Below are 16,435 nucleotides of genomic sequence, written 5' to 3'. Positions count from 1 at the left end.
TAAAAGATCGAACAGTAGGTCCAATCATAATAAAAACGTCAACTCTGAACCCCGACGTCACTTTCTGTCCGCCATGGATTCTGCTCCCCGACAACGTAAACTGTCTTGAATGGCTTCTTTAGTCGGATTATATCTAATAGGAATATAAGGTGACTTCATTAGTCTTATTTTATGTTGAAATGTTTAAAAAAACGTTTTCCATGCCATTTATTAAGAAGGAAGCCTACTTACCGGTCGAGCCTGGAACCAATTAACCGTGATGAACGAGTAGTGTGTATCACCAAAACAGCTGGCTTGAACCTTTAAACTAATAAAAAGTATGCATGTCAACTGTATCATCTATTCAGACTAGAAAGATTGCTATAGCCATTCAATAACGTCAGTGGAATATCTGCCATGTTTCTCCGTCGGTGAGTTAGCTCATTAGGATTTCATTATGATTGAATAGAATGGGGCTAGCATGAAGTCACATACAAAAAGTTAGCTTCTAAGCCTCCACTATTTTGTTTTTATTTACTTATTTTCTAAAACCAAATATTTTGTCACAATGTCTCCGAATTGTCTTCTGAGAATGTTTCTCATGTATTAAACGTGTTCCATCTTTTTATTCTTTTAAAAGCTTTTTCATTCGGTACGCGAGACCAAGTGACGTCATATAGCTCCACATCGGTTCAGACGGAATGCAACCAATCACAGGAGGCGTTGTTGAAGAGACACGGGATAACAGCCAATCACCAGCCCATGTTGGTCAGGCGGGGGCGGGTTAATTTTTCACAGGTAGCCATGGAGGGGAAACGACATAAGTGGTCTTAACGAGATATTAGTACCCCCCAAAAGGAGCCTGGTTGCACTTTAGTTAAGAAATGTCGATGCGCTTGTATGAAATGAGCACACGGCTGCTCGGGGACGCTGTTGGCAAAATGAACGAGAACTTAACTTCAGTGGTTCTGGCTGCTTCAGTCATTACGCTGACTTTGGGGTACTTGGGGTACTTTGGGTACTTGAACAAGAAGCTTCTCGGACAAGGTTATCACAAGGATGCGGTAAGTCAGCCCCCCCACTGCAACCAACCCCCTACCCGAATGATGTCTTGGTTTTTGTGTGCAGAAATACCCGCCTTACATCCCTTCCGGTGTGCCCTTCCTTGGCCATGCTGTTGCCTTCGGGAAAAGTCCCATCGAGTTTTTGGAAAACGCATATGCAAAAGTAAGTCTAAAAGTAAGAAGTAAGAGTTTTTATGACCGTTTTTAAGAATGTCATGGAGTAAAAATACACTGCTTCTCTTTGCAGTCTAATATTGTAGCATCATATTATTCTAACCTTATGTACTGCATATATATGCCTAATTATCTAGCTTATATTTAACTTAGTACCACTAAAATTATTTCAATTTACTATAAATACAATATTAGATATTCTTAATAGATGTTTTTATTGATATCATGTTACATAGAATTATACTGTATGTACACAATCATTTTATTGCCTACATTTAATTGTACAAATATCTGCATTTAGTCCAAGAAAACTATTTATTACTGATATATAGCTGGGGGACCATAATATATGTATTTACTATTAAATGTATTGTCTACTATGTGTCATGTGAAATGGTATTTGTTGTTATTCTTTGACAATAATTGGAGTTTGCAGTCATAATAATAATAATAATAGTAATAATAATACCGAATCAATATAAAGTATAGTTGAGGTCATTCCTATGGTCCCTCCCAGTACGGGCCGGTGTTCAGCTTCACCATGGTGGGCAAGACCTTCACGTACCTGCTGGGAAGCGACGCCGCCACGCTGCTCTTCAACAGCAAGAACGAGGACCTGAACGCCGAGGACGTCTACTCGCGACTGACCACGCCGGTGTTTGGCAAAGGGGTGGCCTACGACGTCCCCAACCCGGTAAAAAGCCCACCCGTCCCGTGCGACGACGGACGGCGCTCGGAGGAGGCTCACGCGCTCCCAATGCCCCGCAGATCTTTCTGGAACAGAAGAAGATGCTGAAGACGGGACTCAACGTGGCTCGCTTCAAGGAGCACGTCAAGATCATCGAGGCGGAGACCGTGGAGTATTTCCAGAGATGGGGGGACAGCGGAGAGAGAAGTCAGTCAGTTAGAGACTAGAAACACTACATTCCCTTGGAGTTCTTAGAAATATCCCCAACACATAGGATGTCTGCCGGGATACGTGGTGGTCATCTTTTGCCGATGGTTTTTCCAGACCTTTTCGAGGCGCTGTCCGAGCTGATCATCCTGACGGCCAGCAGCTGCCTCCACGGCAAGGAGATCCGGGCCATTCTGGACGAGCACGTGGCCCAGCTGTATGCAGACCTGGACGGGGGCTTCAGCCACGCCGCCTGGCTCCTGCCCGGATGGCTGCCGCTGCCCAGTTTCAGGTAGGACCTCAAAAGCGTGGGACGTGACATCGGAGCCCGGCTTTACTTAACTTTCTCCACGTCCGTCCTTTCAAATATGTCACAATTCATTGATGAGGATTATTACAGTTATGTATTTACATATACAAATGCGTGTTTGCCGTCACTAGGAAGCGTGACAAAGCTCACCGAGAGATCAAGAACATTTTCTTCAAGGTGATCCAGAAGCGACGAAGCGGCGGCGAGAAGATGGACGACATTCTGCAGACGCTTGTGGATGCCACCTACAAGTACAAACCATCAAACTTAAAAAAGGATCTTTTCCCTCATTTCAAGCCGCTCCATTAAGTCCAAAGTCCCCCCTTCCCCCCGCCCCATGTAGGGATGGACGGCCCCTGTCCGACGACGAGATCTCGGGCATGCTGATCGGCCTCCTGCTGGCGGGTCAGCACACGTCCTCCACCACCAGCGCCTGGATGGGCTTCTTCCTGGCCCGGGATCAAGCCCTGCAGGAGCGCTGCTACGCCGAGCAGCGGGCCGTGTGCGGGGAGCACCTGCCCCCCCTCGACCTGGACCAGGTAATATCATACACAGTCAGGCGTTGATGAAGAATGAAGTGGGTACCAATTCACGTGGTCTCAGCTGAAGGATCTCGGCCTGTTGGAGCGTTGCTTGAAGGAGACGCTGAGGCTCCGCCCACCTATCATGACCATGATGAGGATGGCCCGCTCTGCTCAGGTAAGTCACATGACTTCTCTTCCATATCTGCCACAATATTCAAACAAAATATTCAAACAAAACAGCCGCAGCATTTTTAGGACGTGCGTATTTGTCGCCCTCTTGTGGGAACGACTGGACAATACACATACATCATGTACCTTCCTGATTGTCTATATTACAGGGGTGGGCAAACTACGGCCCGGGGGCCACATCCGGCCCGCCAAGTGTTTGAATACGGCCCGCCCAATCTTTCCAAAGTATTTAATTTAAAGTCAACATACAACCTGGCATCATGGCCTGAGCCAACCTTTTGGTGGTTGTATCAATTTCGTTGTTTGACATGGTCTGTTGTTTACAAAGTGCTCCTGAAAAAAGGGACACAAGCACATAATAATAATAAAAATTAAAATAATTATTATATTATTATTATAACTATTATGATTATTATATTTATTATATTAATGCTAAGTATTATATTAATTATATATAATAATATTGTTATATTTGCATATTTTACATAATAATATAATTATTATTTTAATTTTATTTTAATTATTAGAATATTTTATTATTTTAAAAATATTTAAATATAAATATAAAATAAATAATATTAGCAGATTGCATGACAATTTTACAGATACAATAATACCAGGTGGACTGTTACGTGTAAAATATATAGTCTGCCCCCCCCGGAAATTTTGTTATATCAATGCGGCCCGCGAGTCAAAAAGTTTGCCCACCCCTGGTCTATAAAGCAACAAAAAACTACTAAAATGACTTGTCTGTGTGTTTTGTATACAAAGCAATGTCAACATTTAGAGATTTGAAACAGTTCATAAAAATGGAGCTACATTATAGAGCAACAATACAGTCTGTTGTCAGTTTTAACCTCATATGGTGTTCAAAAATGTTAAATAATTACATCAATGATATACTAATAAAAGTAACATAATAGTAAACATAGAAACAATCTATATTTTGTACACCTGGACAAACTGTAATGTTGGAAAATGTACAGTAACTGTACAATAGCTTACAAATATCAATAAATATTATGGTAGTTCTGGAGAAACTGAAGGCATAAATAGGTCTTTGTCGCCCCCTGGTGGAGACGCTCTACATAGAAAGCATTATCACATCCTGGCCATATTGCAGTCAGTCAGAAATGAATAGACAAATGATGTTGTGTCGTGTCTGGAGACCATGAACGCTGTAAACCAGGGCCCACTGTCCCGGTTCTTGTCTGTGGAAAATGTTGATGTTCAGACGGCATCCGGCTACACCATCCCGGCGGGCCACCAGGTGTGCGTGTCCCCAACGGTCAACCACCGCCTGGGGGACACCTGGCACGAGCGGATGGAGTTCAACCCCGAGCGCTATCTCCATGACAACCCCGCTGCCGGGGAGAAGTTTGCCTACGTGCCCTTTGGAGCAGGTGAGAGTCATGCTGTGGTAATAAGAACCGTAGGAAGGGCGGCCACCGACCCGGGGTACTAACCTGCATCACACTGTCCAGGGCGCCATCGCTGCATCGGGGAGAACTTCGCCTACGTTCAGATCAAAACCATTTGGTCCACTTTGCTCAGGATGTTCCACTTTGAGCTGGTGGACGGCTACTTCCCCACCATCAACTACACCACCATGATCCACACGCCGCACAAGCCCATCATCGCATACCAGCGGAGGAAAGAGTGACGCTGGAGAGCAGATGGAGCATCCTGCTGCATGACGTCACACTTCCTGTCAGGAAAAGTGTCTGAAAGGGAAAAAAACTTAAAGGAGCATCTCATGATGCTGCATTCCAGAAAAGTGGAAAAGTGCCTAATTGGGAGCTTATTCTGCACTTTTTAAGATGAGATTTGTCCCATTTTTCCTGAATGCAGCACAATGACGGAGGGGGATCGGAATGATGGAAAGTGGGAGCTCCATCATCAGACTTGCAATGGCATCACGGACATGTTTGTCGTCTGTACCAGCTTCTTTTCCATGTCACATGACTGAGGTCCACCTTTCCTAACATATACGTACATATACAGTAGTTGCAATAAAATATATTTCCCAACTTTTTCCCAAGTGTTGGAGTAGCACAGACCATCCAGTAAATATTCCTCTCATTTATTTCACTTTTAGACAAAATAGCCAGAAAAGTCCAAAGCATCTAGAAAAATACCTTCTCTACAAACGTCTCCTAAACAAAGCAGTGTAGTGTGGAGTCATCGCCCAAACGCCCATATGCCCAAACGCCCAAACACCCATACGCTATACGCCCAGACACCCATACGCCCAAGTCAAGGTAGGTCTGAAATCCTCAGTAAACAAATGTACACCGGTGTAGTTCATCCACGGGGGGGAGGGGCGGGGCGAGAAAAGAAGCAGCCAAGATTTGGTCCAAACGTGACGGGAGGTTGCATCATCAGCAAAATAGAAAAGATCTCAGCAGGAGGACAAGGCAACTTTTTTTTTTCAAGTTTTCGCTTTCTTCTTATCTTCTCAAGCCCAAGTGCAGTGGAGCGTAGGAGGAGGAGGAAGCACCTGCAGAGGAGACATAGCGTGTATACTCCATGTTCAGGAGAGTCACCATCAAGTCTGCCTAGCAACAAATGGACATCCTGAGCATCCATGGTTCACCTTCTACAATACAATCAAGCCTCTAGTCAGGCTTACTTTTACTTTCACTTTCACTTTCACATGAAGGAAATGAAAGGTAAAAAAAAAAGGAGAACCTGATGTGACGCTCCCCAGCCTCCTCTGTAGCGCCTCCAGCCTGGAGATGTAGTCTGTGAGCGCCCGGTCGGGGTCGTAGCTCTGCAGGTGGGAGCAGGTGAGCCCCCCAGGATCTCCGGCCGTGTGAAACCTTGACATGTGTTTTGGGGGTTCTGATAAGACTGCCAGGGCCGTTGTTTGACTCGAGTCGTACCTGTGCTGCGTGGAGCAGGTGGGGGATCTCGGGGATTCACGACCACTGCGCCCTCTGCTGGAGGCTCCGCCCCTGTCTCTGTACACGTCCACACCAGGATGGAGATGGTGGGAATCTCTGGCCTCCGGGCCTGCAGCAGTACGCAGGAGTCATGGAATCATGTTGAGGACACTTCAGAGGACATGATGCCGTATTTACCAATCTGTCCCGGTTCCGTTTTCGAAGTCACGTTGCTCATCCCGGTGGTTTTGTGCCAGCGCTTCACCAGGAAACGCATCCTGAAAAAGCAAAGGTGGCCATCAGAACGAGACGAAGGGCGCATGCGACGCGGGCGAGACTGCGCCTGCCTGGAGAGGGCGATGGAGACGCGCACGGCAGAGCGGAAGCGCATGAGGCCCCGCCTGCGTTGGCTGAAGGACTCGGCGCCGGACGGCGAGGGGCGGCCGCCCATCCTGGCGAGGAGGGCCAGCGTGGCTTCCTCGCACTCCTGGAAGCCGCCCAGCAGTAGGAGAAGGTACTTCTTCTGGTAGATGAGAGCCTTGCGGAAGCTTTCCGACCTCAGGTACTTCCCGTACATCCTCTGGAAACAACAAGTCAAAGTGGGCGTGTCTGACAGGAAGTGGTGGTTGAGGGTAGCGTGCACAGAAGACCATCTTCCGCCATCTTTGCAGACCCGTCTTGTTGAGTCTCACCTTGAGCGCAGCATTGTCAGCCTCGGGTCCGGTGATCTCACGCAGGGTGTCCGACCTGATCTCGCCCCTGAGTCGGGCCACTTGAGCGTTGGCCTGACGCAAGGCCTTCTCCAGCAGGACCTTCTCCGCGGCCCAAACCTCCCTCTCCTGACAGAGCAGCAGCAGGCCCGCAGAGTCCGGTCTGGACTGGCTCCTCCTTCCGCCGGACTGCGGGAGGACAGCACGGAAAGACGGTGACTCCACGTCGACGGCTAAGTTCTTCACAGGGCGACCATCCCACTCACGCCATCGCCCGGCCCGGCGTGCCGATAGCAGCGCAGCTCCTCCTCCAGGCGGAGGGAGCGGTTCCTCAAGTCGTTCTTCTCCTCCGTCAGACGGCTGACAAAACCCGTGAGCTCGGCGTTCTGCCTGAGGAGACGCTCCGTCAGGGAGGAGCCGCCGGAGCCCCCCGCCAGCAGGGCGGCGCTCTGATGGAGACACAGGAAGCAGTATGAGGTGTGACAGCCATCTTTAAGTGCGGGGGAAAAGCAGCAGCGCTGACCTCGGGCACGGATGGGAGACCTGGAGATTGCTGCAGCACGGTGATGACATCATCAAGAGAGGACCGGAGCAGAGTCAGCTCGTCATCAGAGATCGGCGTGGATGATCTGTTCAAGGAAGGAAGACGTGAGCGGAGCGGGAACGTTGCTGCTGGAGCCCACCACCATCTAAGCTACCTTCCCACAGCTGTGGTCGCCATGTTGCGTAGCTTAGAAGAAACCAGCTGGACTTTGGCCAAGATGGTGTCCGCTGTACGCCAAGGACCATGATGGTGGCCTCCGTCAGTTACCTCCCAAAGAGGAGGCTGCTGGGAAACGCTCATGTGAGCCAACCTCTCCTCCAGTCTCTCCCTCTCCTCCTCCAGGCTCCTCCTCCTGTCCGCCTCCATCTCCAGCTGCTCCCGCGTCTCCAAGAGTCTCGCTTCCAGATTCTCCAGGCGGACCTGGGCCTCCAGCAACGCCTCCTGGTTTTGTCTGGACTTGTGACCTGCCAGAGTCAGCTCCTCCTCTTTTCTCACGCTCTCCAGTTTGTGAGCCTCCACCTGGCTGAGGAGGTGCACCACCTGGAGGCCAGGAAAATAACTGCTAGTTCTGGAGATCCCAAACATGCATGGTGGTACCTCAACATTTAAAGATGGGGGGCTTGACCTCCAACACCCACCTGTGCATGCTTGTCATCGAGATGCTCCTGTAGACCTTCTAGAAGGTTGTGCTCCTCATTTGCTTGACCGTCCCCCGAGGAGACGCCACCCACTCGCAGCTGCCTCTCCCTCCCCAGAGCAGCACTCATCTCCTGGGCCTTGGCTCGCTCCGTCTCCAGCTGGACCTGGAGCTCCTGGAGGCGCCTGTGGAGGCTCAGCTTCTCCCTCTCGGCCTGCTGGCAGAGCTGGGCGGTGGCCAGGCGCTCCTGCTCCAAGGTGGACTTCAGCTGGGTCACATGGTTCTTTTGTTCCTCCAAAGCAAAGGTCAAGTCCTTCCAAGCCAAACAGAAGGTTAGTGACGTTGGGAGCTCTTGTGGTGCGCTGGGCTCCAGATACAGACCTCCAGTTCTTCTCGTGTGCTCTCCTCGCTTCTCCCAATTCGACACCGCTCCTTCTCCATGGTCCACTGAACTTCACGGGCCCTCTTCTTCTCCTCCAACAGCTGGTCATTGAGTACGTCCACCTCTGCAGCCTTCTGTGACACCTCAGCTCTGCAGGCCAGAGGAACGTGTAAGCACGTAAGACGTGGAGCACATCTCACCGAGAACATCGCTCCCAACCTGAGAGCGTCCAGCTCCTTCAGGTGCTTGTGCTGAGCTTTAAGCGTCGTCTCCAGCTCCAGTTTAGTCTGCGAGAGCTCATTCTTCAGTTCCTCCAGCAGCAGCCTGTCGGTCTCCATCGCCCCGTCACCTCTTCCTCCCCGCCGCTCCGCCCCGCCGGGATCGTGACGGCCATCTGAGGAGCAAACGCATGGTGGCGAGTAAATCAAGGCTGCGGGACTGATGAAAGCTCCTCACCTTGATGGAGATGCTCCAGCTGACCTCGAAGATGATGGATCTCAGACCTGAGACTGGACCTGTCTGCAGCAAAGAGTGAAGCCATGGCCTCTTTGTGCTGAGCATCCTGCACACGGATCATAAAGGGCATGGAGGAATCTCCGGGGTGGAGAAGAAGGATCTCGTGATGTGGGGCATCACCTGCTCGGCCAGTCTGCGCTCCAGCTGGTTGAGGTGGATGATGGCGTCGCTGGTGTCCAGCAGGTCCACCTGGCTGTAGAGGGCACTCTTGAGCACGCTACGCTCCCCGACAAAGACCCGGCGCACCGCATCCAACAGCTCGGTACGCCAATCCTCCGCACCCGACGCCTGAAGAAGAAAAACATCAGCGCCGCACCTTGACTGGCTTTCTTCTTCTCCAGTACCTGTGTTGTCTGCATCTTGGCGATGAGGCCTTGGAGGGACTCCACGGTGGCCAGCAAGGCGTCCCTCTCCTTCAGCCAGGCCTGGAGGCTGAACTGGCAGGCCGGCTCGCCTTCGGAGAGCGGGAGCTCTGACAGAGAGAGAACCTGCATCCCCTCCTGGTGGACCTCACGGAGCAAGGTCTGGATGTGCAGACACGCCACCGTGTTTCCACGTGAACCACAGAGCTCCACTTGGGTGCACCGACGCCCACACGGGTGGCTACGTTACCTTGATGCGATCTGGCAACTGGTCGTCGGTCTCTCTTCTGGCACCTTCTGGCGTCACCCTGAACTCCTGCTGGAGGCCGGGGAGGTCATATCCGGTTCTCTGGCTGTAGTCCGAGCTGCTGTCTGCAAATACGAGAAGATCTGTGACATTGCGCAAGATGATCGCCGTTGTGGACGTTGATCTCACCGCTGGTGTAGCCGTCTTTCAACTGCGATAGTGGCCGATCTTGTCTTGCTAGGGAAGCCTTCAGAGAATACAAGAAGAATACGTCAGCGTGAGTAATGGCCGCACCCATAAAGTGCCGACTTTTGCTTCCTGAAGGCCATTCCACGCCTCTTACAGTCACCGAACACATCATATATGACATCCATATAACCCAATGGCATGCCTGCCACTCTCTGCAGTTAAGTAGTGATCTTCTGACTAAGCTCACCTCGGTGGAGCGCAGCTTGTCAATGACGGCTTTGAGGGCCTTGCATTGCTCCTCCAGGTTCTGCACGTCCCGACGCAGGCTGTCGCTCTCCGATATGTGGCGGGCCTCCATGTCGAGGATCTCCGCGGCGTGCAGCTCCTGCATCTGTACGATCTTGTCCCGGAAGTCTCCCATCACCTCCTCCAGCTCCTCTTTGGTGGCCGCGGCGGGAGGCTCCTCGCCGCAGTCCGCCATGGCGGACACTTGGGTCTGAGTGGAAGCGTCGGCCACGCCCCGCCCTTGCTGCTCCGAGTCGCTGCTGCTGTGGAGGTGCCTTCTGGGATTTTTGGTGGAGGACAGACCTGAGGGAGCTGAAGTCTTCCTGGAGAGAGATGCTTTCTCTTTGGTGCTGCTTCCTTTAGCCGTCTGCTGCCTGCTTGCCTTTCTCCTGGGCTGGGAGGCGGTGGAGGAGGACGAAGCGGAGGAAAAAGGTTGAGGAGATGGAGCAGGAGAAGGAGAAGCAGGATCCGAGTCGGCTGTCTTCGACAAGGCTGCTCGCATTTCCTGGAGCTCCTCTTTGAGCTTCCAAAGGGACAGCTCACGAACCCGGATGTCCTCCTGAAGTTCCTCGTTGTGTCGCCTGTAGCCGCTCAGTTCTTCTTTGGTGGCGTCCACATCCTGTTTGACCTCCTGGAGCTCCTCTTGGAGCTTCCGAAGGGAAGATTCCCGCACCTGGATGTCCTTCTGAAGTTCCTCATTGTGGGATTTGTATTTGTTCAGTTCTTCTTTGGTGGTGTTCACATTATTTCTCACCTCCTGGAGCTCCTCCTTGAGCTCACTAATAGATGTTTCACGCACCTGGATGTCCTCCTGAAGTTCCTCGTTGTGTCGCCTGTAGCCATTCAGTTCTTCTTTGGTGGCGTCCACATTCTGTTTGACCTCCTGGAGCTCCTCCCTGAGCTCACAAGCAGATGTTTCACGCATCTGGATGTCCTCCTGGAGCTTCTCATTGTGGGATTTGTAGCTGTTCAGCTCTTCTTTGGTGGTGTCAACACAGTTTTTGAACTCCTGCAGCTGCTCATTCAGCTTACAAATAGACAATTCCCGCAGCAGAATATCCTCCTGGAGCTTCTCATTGTGGGATTTGGAGCTGCTGAGTTCCTCTTTGGCGGAGTCTGCATTGCTTCTGACCTCGTGGAGCTCCTTGAGAAGCTCTGCCCTGTCCTCTGGCGCTTGAACCTGGGTGTGAAAAGACAACTGCTCAATCAACAAGCACATGTTCTACTAGGGTGCTTTCTGCTTACTTGGCCAAGTTCTGCTTGAAGCCGAGCCAAGGTCAGGTCACGTTCCTGGCAGGAAACATCTAGAGTGAGCCATCTTTCTTATGATCTCATTTTTTAAGCTCAATTTCTACCTGCAGCAGCTCTTGCACCTTCTCCAAGCTCTCCTCGCAGCTGTTTAGCTCTTCTTTGGCGAGCGCCGCCTCCTTCTGACTCTTCACCAACTCCCCTTGAAGCACCTGCATCTCATCTCCTTGAGAAGACGCCTGAAGCGGCAACGGAAACAGTAGACATGAATGATGAGCCAAAACACCAGAAGGTACATGAAGTATACCTTTTGAAGTTGCTCTCGAAGTTTATCTACCACTTGTGTTTTTTCCTTCAAGAGAGACAAGCAGCAAAGTCTCAGCTAACATCAGGAGATGCCCTCAGAGAACGTGTGAATCTCAGCCTACTTTTAGTTCCTCCTGGAGGTTACGGCATTGCTCCCTGCAGTTGTGCAGCTGCTCTTGGGTGTGCAAGGCCTCCTCTCTTGTCTTCTCCAACTCCTGGAGAACTCCACCAGCTGAGGCCTGCTTCAAAGAAGCACAAAGGTTTGACCTTCACAGACCCGAGTCATATCTTGCAAGGTTTTCCACTCTCACCTCCACGGCGGGCCATGTCCTGGAACGTGTCTTGACCTTCATCTGACTGAGCAAATCCATGAGCACCGCCAGCCTCTTCTCGTACTCCAGCACGTCCTCCTCCGAGCTGGAGAGCAGCTGCTTCTGGAGCTCCTGGTCCTTTTGGATGCCGCTGAGACTGGCCTCCAGCTCACAGAGCTTCTGTGTCAGGTGGACCACCTTGCCTCTTGGAGCTTGTCTCGCATGGACCGGCAGGCTGAAATCCATCTGAGGGAGGCCAAAGTCAGCCAGACTCTGCGGGCGGTGATCTTCTCCACGTGTGCCAGATGGTTGCTGCTGTTGCTGCTGGAAAGCATCCAGGGTGGCCTTGCTGACCAGCACGGCCGCCACGTTCTCCCTCAACTCCTCCTCCAGGGTGGACACTTTCCGCTGCAGATCCTCGGCGTGGCTTTGACTTTGCTCCACCAGGAGGCGACAGCGGCCGAGCTCGCCGTCTTTTTCACCCACGGAGTCCTCCAGCTCACGGATGCGGACACGGAGCTCCATCATACTCGATGCTGCACTCTGCTCCAGAGCTTGAACCTGGGCCTGGACGACCACAACGGCTGCAGTTTTCTCTTCAAGCTTCTCCTGCAGGAGCTGGTGTCTCTCCAGCAGGTTGTCATGCTCCATTTTGAGGGTATCAAACTCCATTTTCTGCTTCATCTCATCATACTCGTCACCCGCGGCCGGGTGCGGCTGGATGTGGACCAGTTCCTGCTGGAGTTTGTCAATCACAGCATTCAGCTGGTCAACCTCGTCTTCGCTATTGCTCTTGAAACGCTCCTGCTCGCTGCGCAGGCATTGCACCTGCGACTCCAGGTCTTTGATCAGCTCATCCCGCTCGTCGATTCCCTGGAAGCGCCAACACGATATTAGCGTACGCTCAAAAAGCCATCTTTAAGCGGCCACCATGAATACCATTGTTAAGTCAAGATGATTGTCATGAAGGTGATTAGATTGGAAACACAGAGTCAATGAGCCACCACAAATGGACTTACCAAGACAAACCAAAAGTCAAATAGACAATGGAGCCACCAGTGAACGAGACCACACACACTTGACGCACAAGCATGGCGCTATGCACGCACCAAATATACTTTGATATTTCTATTTGGTGCCAGCATAGCATACATAGACTGTACATGTTACCTGCTTGCCAGATGTTTTCTCCTTGTGTTTGAGCTTAGCGATCTGTTCATTAAGATGTACTATTTCCCTGTCCTTCTGCTCCATCACCTTCAAGAGTCAAAAGATTATAAATGTGATGGAATGAACACGCACCCACAAGAGTCCAGATTGGCCTCAAATTCACCCATACTGTCAAACCGCTCATAAACGCCTCGTGATGGACGCGATGAGGTTTTAAAGGTCCCCTATTATGCAAATGGACTTTTGCAAGATGTTAGCTAAATAATATGAGCATCATTAGCACCGAACCTGGGTTTTCATGACGGCATGAAGGGAAAAACCTCCTTCCTCAGGGGCCTGCCCCTAGCCACCCTGAGCCACCCCTAGCAACCCCGTGGCCACACACCGCTTCCTTAAGGACAACGTTGCAAAACAGCAGGCTTCACTACATATCGTCAAATACATCCTGGAGGTCTGCCGGCTATTTGCCCCCCTGTCCTCCTCCTTCATGATACATTGCTCTGGGGTCGGGGGTCAGGGGTCGGGAACCTTTTTGGCTAAGAGAGCCATGAAGACCAGATATTTTAAAATGTGTATCTGTGAGAGCCATATACATTTTTTTAAACATTGAATGCAATAAAATGTGTGCATTTTTATGTAAGACCAACAGTTTTAGATATAATGGGCTCTAATTACGTAGACCAGGCACACTACCCCACGCCAAGGGGGTGTGGCCAGCATACTTTCGTGAGCAGCGCAGTGTCTAATAATAAATCAAATACTTGCTGCCATTAATGCAACTTCTGCTGCTGCATAGTTTTGAACCGTATTCAGTACACGTATTTCATTCTTTTGGCCATCTTCACCAGAAGGCTTGGTTCTGCAGCTTTAGCTATTTGACTAAAGGAGGAAAGTTTACATTTACATGTTTTTTTGACATCTCAATGACCGAGGTAGACTACAGCATTACCCAGTAATAATCAAGTTTTGGTGTTTGACCTGGAAAATATCATCAGGAAAGATGGATATGGTCGGCCATATTGCAGTAGAAAATAGATGGACGAATTAAAATGCATAAGAAAGTTGTTGATTTTGAATATTATTTTTAACAGTGATTTCTGTGATGTTTACTTTAAAATGTTAGCAAAAATACATTTTTATTGTGGTAAGAAATGCTTGAGAGCCAGATACAGTCATCAAAAGAGCCCTACCTGGCTCCCGAGCCATAGGTTCCCTACCTCTGCCATAGTGCATTTGACAGTCCATCACATAGAGCAGAGGTAGGGAACCTATGGCTCGGGAGCCAGGTAGGGCTCTTTTGATGACACTATCTGGCTCTCAAGCATTTCTTACCACAATAAAAATGTATTTTTGCTAACATTTTAAAGTAAACATCACAGAAATGACTGTTAAAAATAATATTAAAAATCAAAACTTTCTTATGCATTTTAATCCGTCCATCTATTTTCTACTTCAATACGGCCAACCATATCCATCTTTCCTAATGATATTTTCCAGGTCAAACACCAAAACTTGATTATTACTGGGTAATGCGGTAGTCTACCTCGGTCATTAAGATGTCAAAAAAACATGTAAATATAAACTTTCCTCCTTTAGTCAAATAGCTAAAGCTGCAGAACCAAGCCTTCTGGTGAAGATGGCCAAAAGAATGAAATACGTGTACTGAATACGGTTCAAAACTATGCAGCAGCAGAAGTTGCATTAATGGCAGCAAGTATTAGATTTATTATTAGACACTGCGCTGCTCACGAAAGTATGCTGGCCACACCCCATTGGCGTGGGGTAGTGTGCCTGGTCTACGTAATTAGAGCCCATTATATCTAAAACTGTTGGTCTTACATAAAAATGCACACATTTTATTGCATTCAATGTTTAAAAAAATGTATATGGCTCTCACAGATACACATTTTAAAATATCTGGTCTTCATGGCTCTCTTAGCCAAAAAGGTTCCCGACCCCTGCACTATGGTATTAAACGAGTATAATATGGGACCTTTAATGTTAGCCTCTGGCAGGCATAGGGACTTGGCTCCTTAAGTCTTCTATTGTGTTTCTATTGCGTTAGCATGAATCATCAATATTCATTCATTTCAAAGGGTGACTAACATGTCCAACATATTATATTAGCCCAAATCCTACTTCATAGTTCATAGTTCATAGTTCATAGTGCAAGGTCACCTGAAGCATGCTCTCCCTGGTTTCCATGTACTGCTGCTGGCTGCTGATCTCCTTCCTCTGGATCTCCAGCTGCATGTGGAGCTGCTGCACCTCCTCGCTCTTGTTCTCCAGCTCCTCTCTGAACTGCTCCAGCTGCTCTTCCAGATTACAGATCTGAGGCCACGGTAAGAGAAGCAAAGTCGCTGACGTCAAAGCGATGTGGTGTGGAGCAAGGAGAACAACGAAGGTGCAGAAAGGGGAACGCTACCTCCTTCTCTTTCCGTTCCAAGGCTTCCCTTTCGGTCTGCAGCTGAGCCTCCAGTGTGGAGTGCGTCGCCTTGGTGATGGAGGTGTGGCATCTCTTTTGTTCATCCTGACATCAAACACATGAAATGCATGAGAACACCTCCACAAGAGATGGGACAGTGTTGCGCCACTCAATGGTTGGTGTGCTCCACAATCCACAAAGTTCCATGGAACTGAGGACACTGAGGTGTCGAGGCCAATAGCAAACAACCCATGGACTACAAGTGGGCCCTGGGCCGCACTTTGGACACCCCTGCTTTTATAGCTGTTGGCAGGTGGCCTCGTGGTTAGCATGCAGGCCACAGTCAGGAGATCTGCAAGATCTGGGTTTCAATCTCCATAGTGGAGTCTGCATATTCTCCCCGTGCCTGAACTGGGTTTCCCATTCCCATTTGTGCGTGGTGCCAAAGTCGGCTGGGATAGGCTCCAGCACCCATCTGTGAATTGACCAGAGGAGTTGATGGTATGCCGGCACCAGTAAGCTCCAGTCCTCCAGGCACTGGCTGTCAGTGGTTGCTAGCCATTGGTCAGTGTTGTCATGTGACAGGCCTGCACATTGTTCTCTCACGCTGCACGGCCCCTCCCACCTCCTAGAGCACCACCAAGTCATCGCCATGCTCTAACGCACACACCGTGCTCCGCAGCCACTAGCTTCCCACTCGCTAACAATCTCTGCTACCCCCCCCGTGCCCCCTCCCTCTTCCTAACCTTCTCCAGGGACTCGGTGCTGGCCAGCAGGGCCTGCTCCAGCTCACGGATGCGGCTCTCCAGCTTGTCAATCTCCTGGTCTCGTTCTCCCAGCTCACGACGCAGCTGCTCGGAGCTGAGCAGGAGCTCACTGCACCAGTCCGCCTTCTCCTTCAGCTGGGAGGTCAGATGCTCCACCTGGCAGAGGGAAGGAGAGAGAGAGAGAGGAGAGTGTGCCGCTTAAATAAGGCTCCCTTACGGAGACTCCCCACTTGCTACACATACACGCTAGCTGGGAGGTCAGCTGATCCACCTGAGAAAGGAGGGAGGGAGGGAAGGAGGGGGGGGGGGAGTTTTC

General features: G+C 50.1%; 2 protein-coding genes across 9 annotated transcripts in view; one reads left to right on the top strand and one right to left on the bottom strand.

Moving 5' to 3' along the window:
* Window positions 1-194: 194 nt before the first annotated feature.
* On the top strand, window positions 195-5,183 carry LOC131102016 (lanosterol 14-alpha demethylase). Its single transcript, XM_058047474.1, has 10 exons — window positions 195-1,043; window positions 1,108-1,206; window positions 1,735-1,911; window positions 1,986-2,112; window positions 2,230-2,404; window positions 2,554-2,673; window positions 2,766-2,961; window positions 3,026-3,121; window positions 4,370-4,538; window positions 4,620-5,183. Exons 1-10 carry the CDS (start codon window positions 864-866, stop codon window positions 4,796-4,798), a joined length of 1,518 nt encoding a protein of 505 aa, XP_057903457.1. The 5' UTR covers window positions 195-863; the 3' UTR covers window positions 4,799-5,183.
* Window positions 5,184-5,202: 19 nt separating this feature from the next.
* akap9 (A kinase (PRKA) anchor protein 9) overlaps window positions 5,203-16,435 on the bottom strand; it is a 38,013-nt gene continuing 26,780 nt past the window's right edge. For 5 of the 8 annotated variants that reach the window (XM_058047465.1, XM_058047470.1, XM_058047466.1 and 2 more), the window contains 27 exons: window positions 16,099-16,275; window positions 15,353-15,457; window positions 15,106-15,258; window positions 12,928-13,014; window positions 11,758-12,630; window positions 11,569-11,688; window positions 11,448-11,492; window positions 11,248-11,379; window positions 11,138-11,182; window positions 9,855-11,072; window positions 9,608-9,665; window positions 9,422-9,543; window positions 9,154-9,333; window positions 8,930-9,097; window positions 8,750-8,855; window positions 8,513-8,687; window positions 8,293-8,443; window positions 7,913-8,224; window positions 7,429-7,814; window positions 7,254-7,359; window positions 6,997-7,179; window positions 6,713-6,919; window positions 6,368-6,600; window positions 6,219-6,298; window positions 6,021-6,150; window positions 5,827-5,957; window positions 5,203-5,635 (listed from right to left, as the gene is read on the bottom strand). In XM_058047465.1, coding sequence (XP_057903448.1) covers window positions 5,586-5,635; window positions 5,827-5,957; window positions 6,021-6,150; window positions 6,219-6,298; window positions 6,368-6,600; window positions 6,713-6,919; window positions 6,997-7,179; window positions 7,254-7,359; window positions 7,429-7,814; window positions 7,913-8,224; window positions 8,293-8,443; window positions 8,513-8,687; window positions 8,750-8,855; window positions 8,930-9,097; window positions 9,154-9,333; window positions 9,422-9,543; window positions 9,608-9,665; window positions 9,855-11,072; window positions 11,138-11,182; window positions 11,248-11,379; window positions 11,448-11,492; window positions 11,569-11,688; window positions 11,758-12,630; window positions 12,928-13,014; window positions 15,106-15,258; window positions 15,353-15,457; window positions 16,099-16,275 — 5,733 coding nt within the window. In that variant the 3' untranslated portion in view covers window positions 5,203-5,585. The remainder of the gene's footprint in view (window positions 5,636-5,826; window positions 5,958-6,020; window positions 6,151-6,218; window positions 6,299-6,367; window positions 6,601-6,712; window positions 6,920-6,996; window positions 7,180-7,253; window positions 7,360-7,428; window positions 7,815-7,912; window positions 8,225-8,292; window positions 8,444-8,512; window positions 8,688-8,749; window positions 8,856-8,929; window positions 9,098-9,153; window positions 9,334-9,421; window positions 9,544-9,607; window positions 9,666-9,854; window positions 11,073-11,137; window positions 11,183-11,247; window positions 11,380-11,447; window positions 11,493-11,568; window positions 11,689-11,757; window positions 12,631-12,927; window positions 13,015-15,105; window positions 15,259-15,352; window positions 15,458-16,098; window positions 16,276-16,435) is intronic. The other 3 variants (XM_058047469.1, XM_058047467.1, XM_058047472.1) reach the window with 3 other exon arrangements.

Source organism: Doryrhamphus excisus, chromosome 14 (assembly GCF_030265055.1).
Source record: "Doryrhamphus excisus isolate RoL2022-K1 chromosome 14, RoL_Dexc_1.0, whole genome shotgun sequence".
In the NCBI taxonomy this organism is placed as follows: Eukaryota; Metazoa; Chordata; class Actinopteri; order Syngnathiformes; family Syngnathidae; genus Doryrhamphus; species Doryrhamphus excisus.
This window is presented reverse-complemented; position numbering and strand designations above follow the sequence as displayed.

Coding starts and splice junctions, on each gene's coding strand:
- LOC131102016 (XM_058047474.1), top strand. CDS start 864: ATGTCGATGCGCTTGTATGAAATGAGCACACGGCTGCTCGGGGACGCT. Junction 1,207..1,734: donor TGGAAAACGCATATGCAAAA/GTAAGTCTAAAA, acceptor GGTCCCTCCCAG/TACGGGCCGGTGTTCAGCTT. Junction 2,674..2,765: donor CTTGTGGATGCCACCTACAA/GTACAAACCATC, acceptor CGCCCCATGTAG/GGATGGACGGCCCCTGTCCG.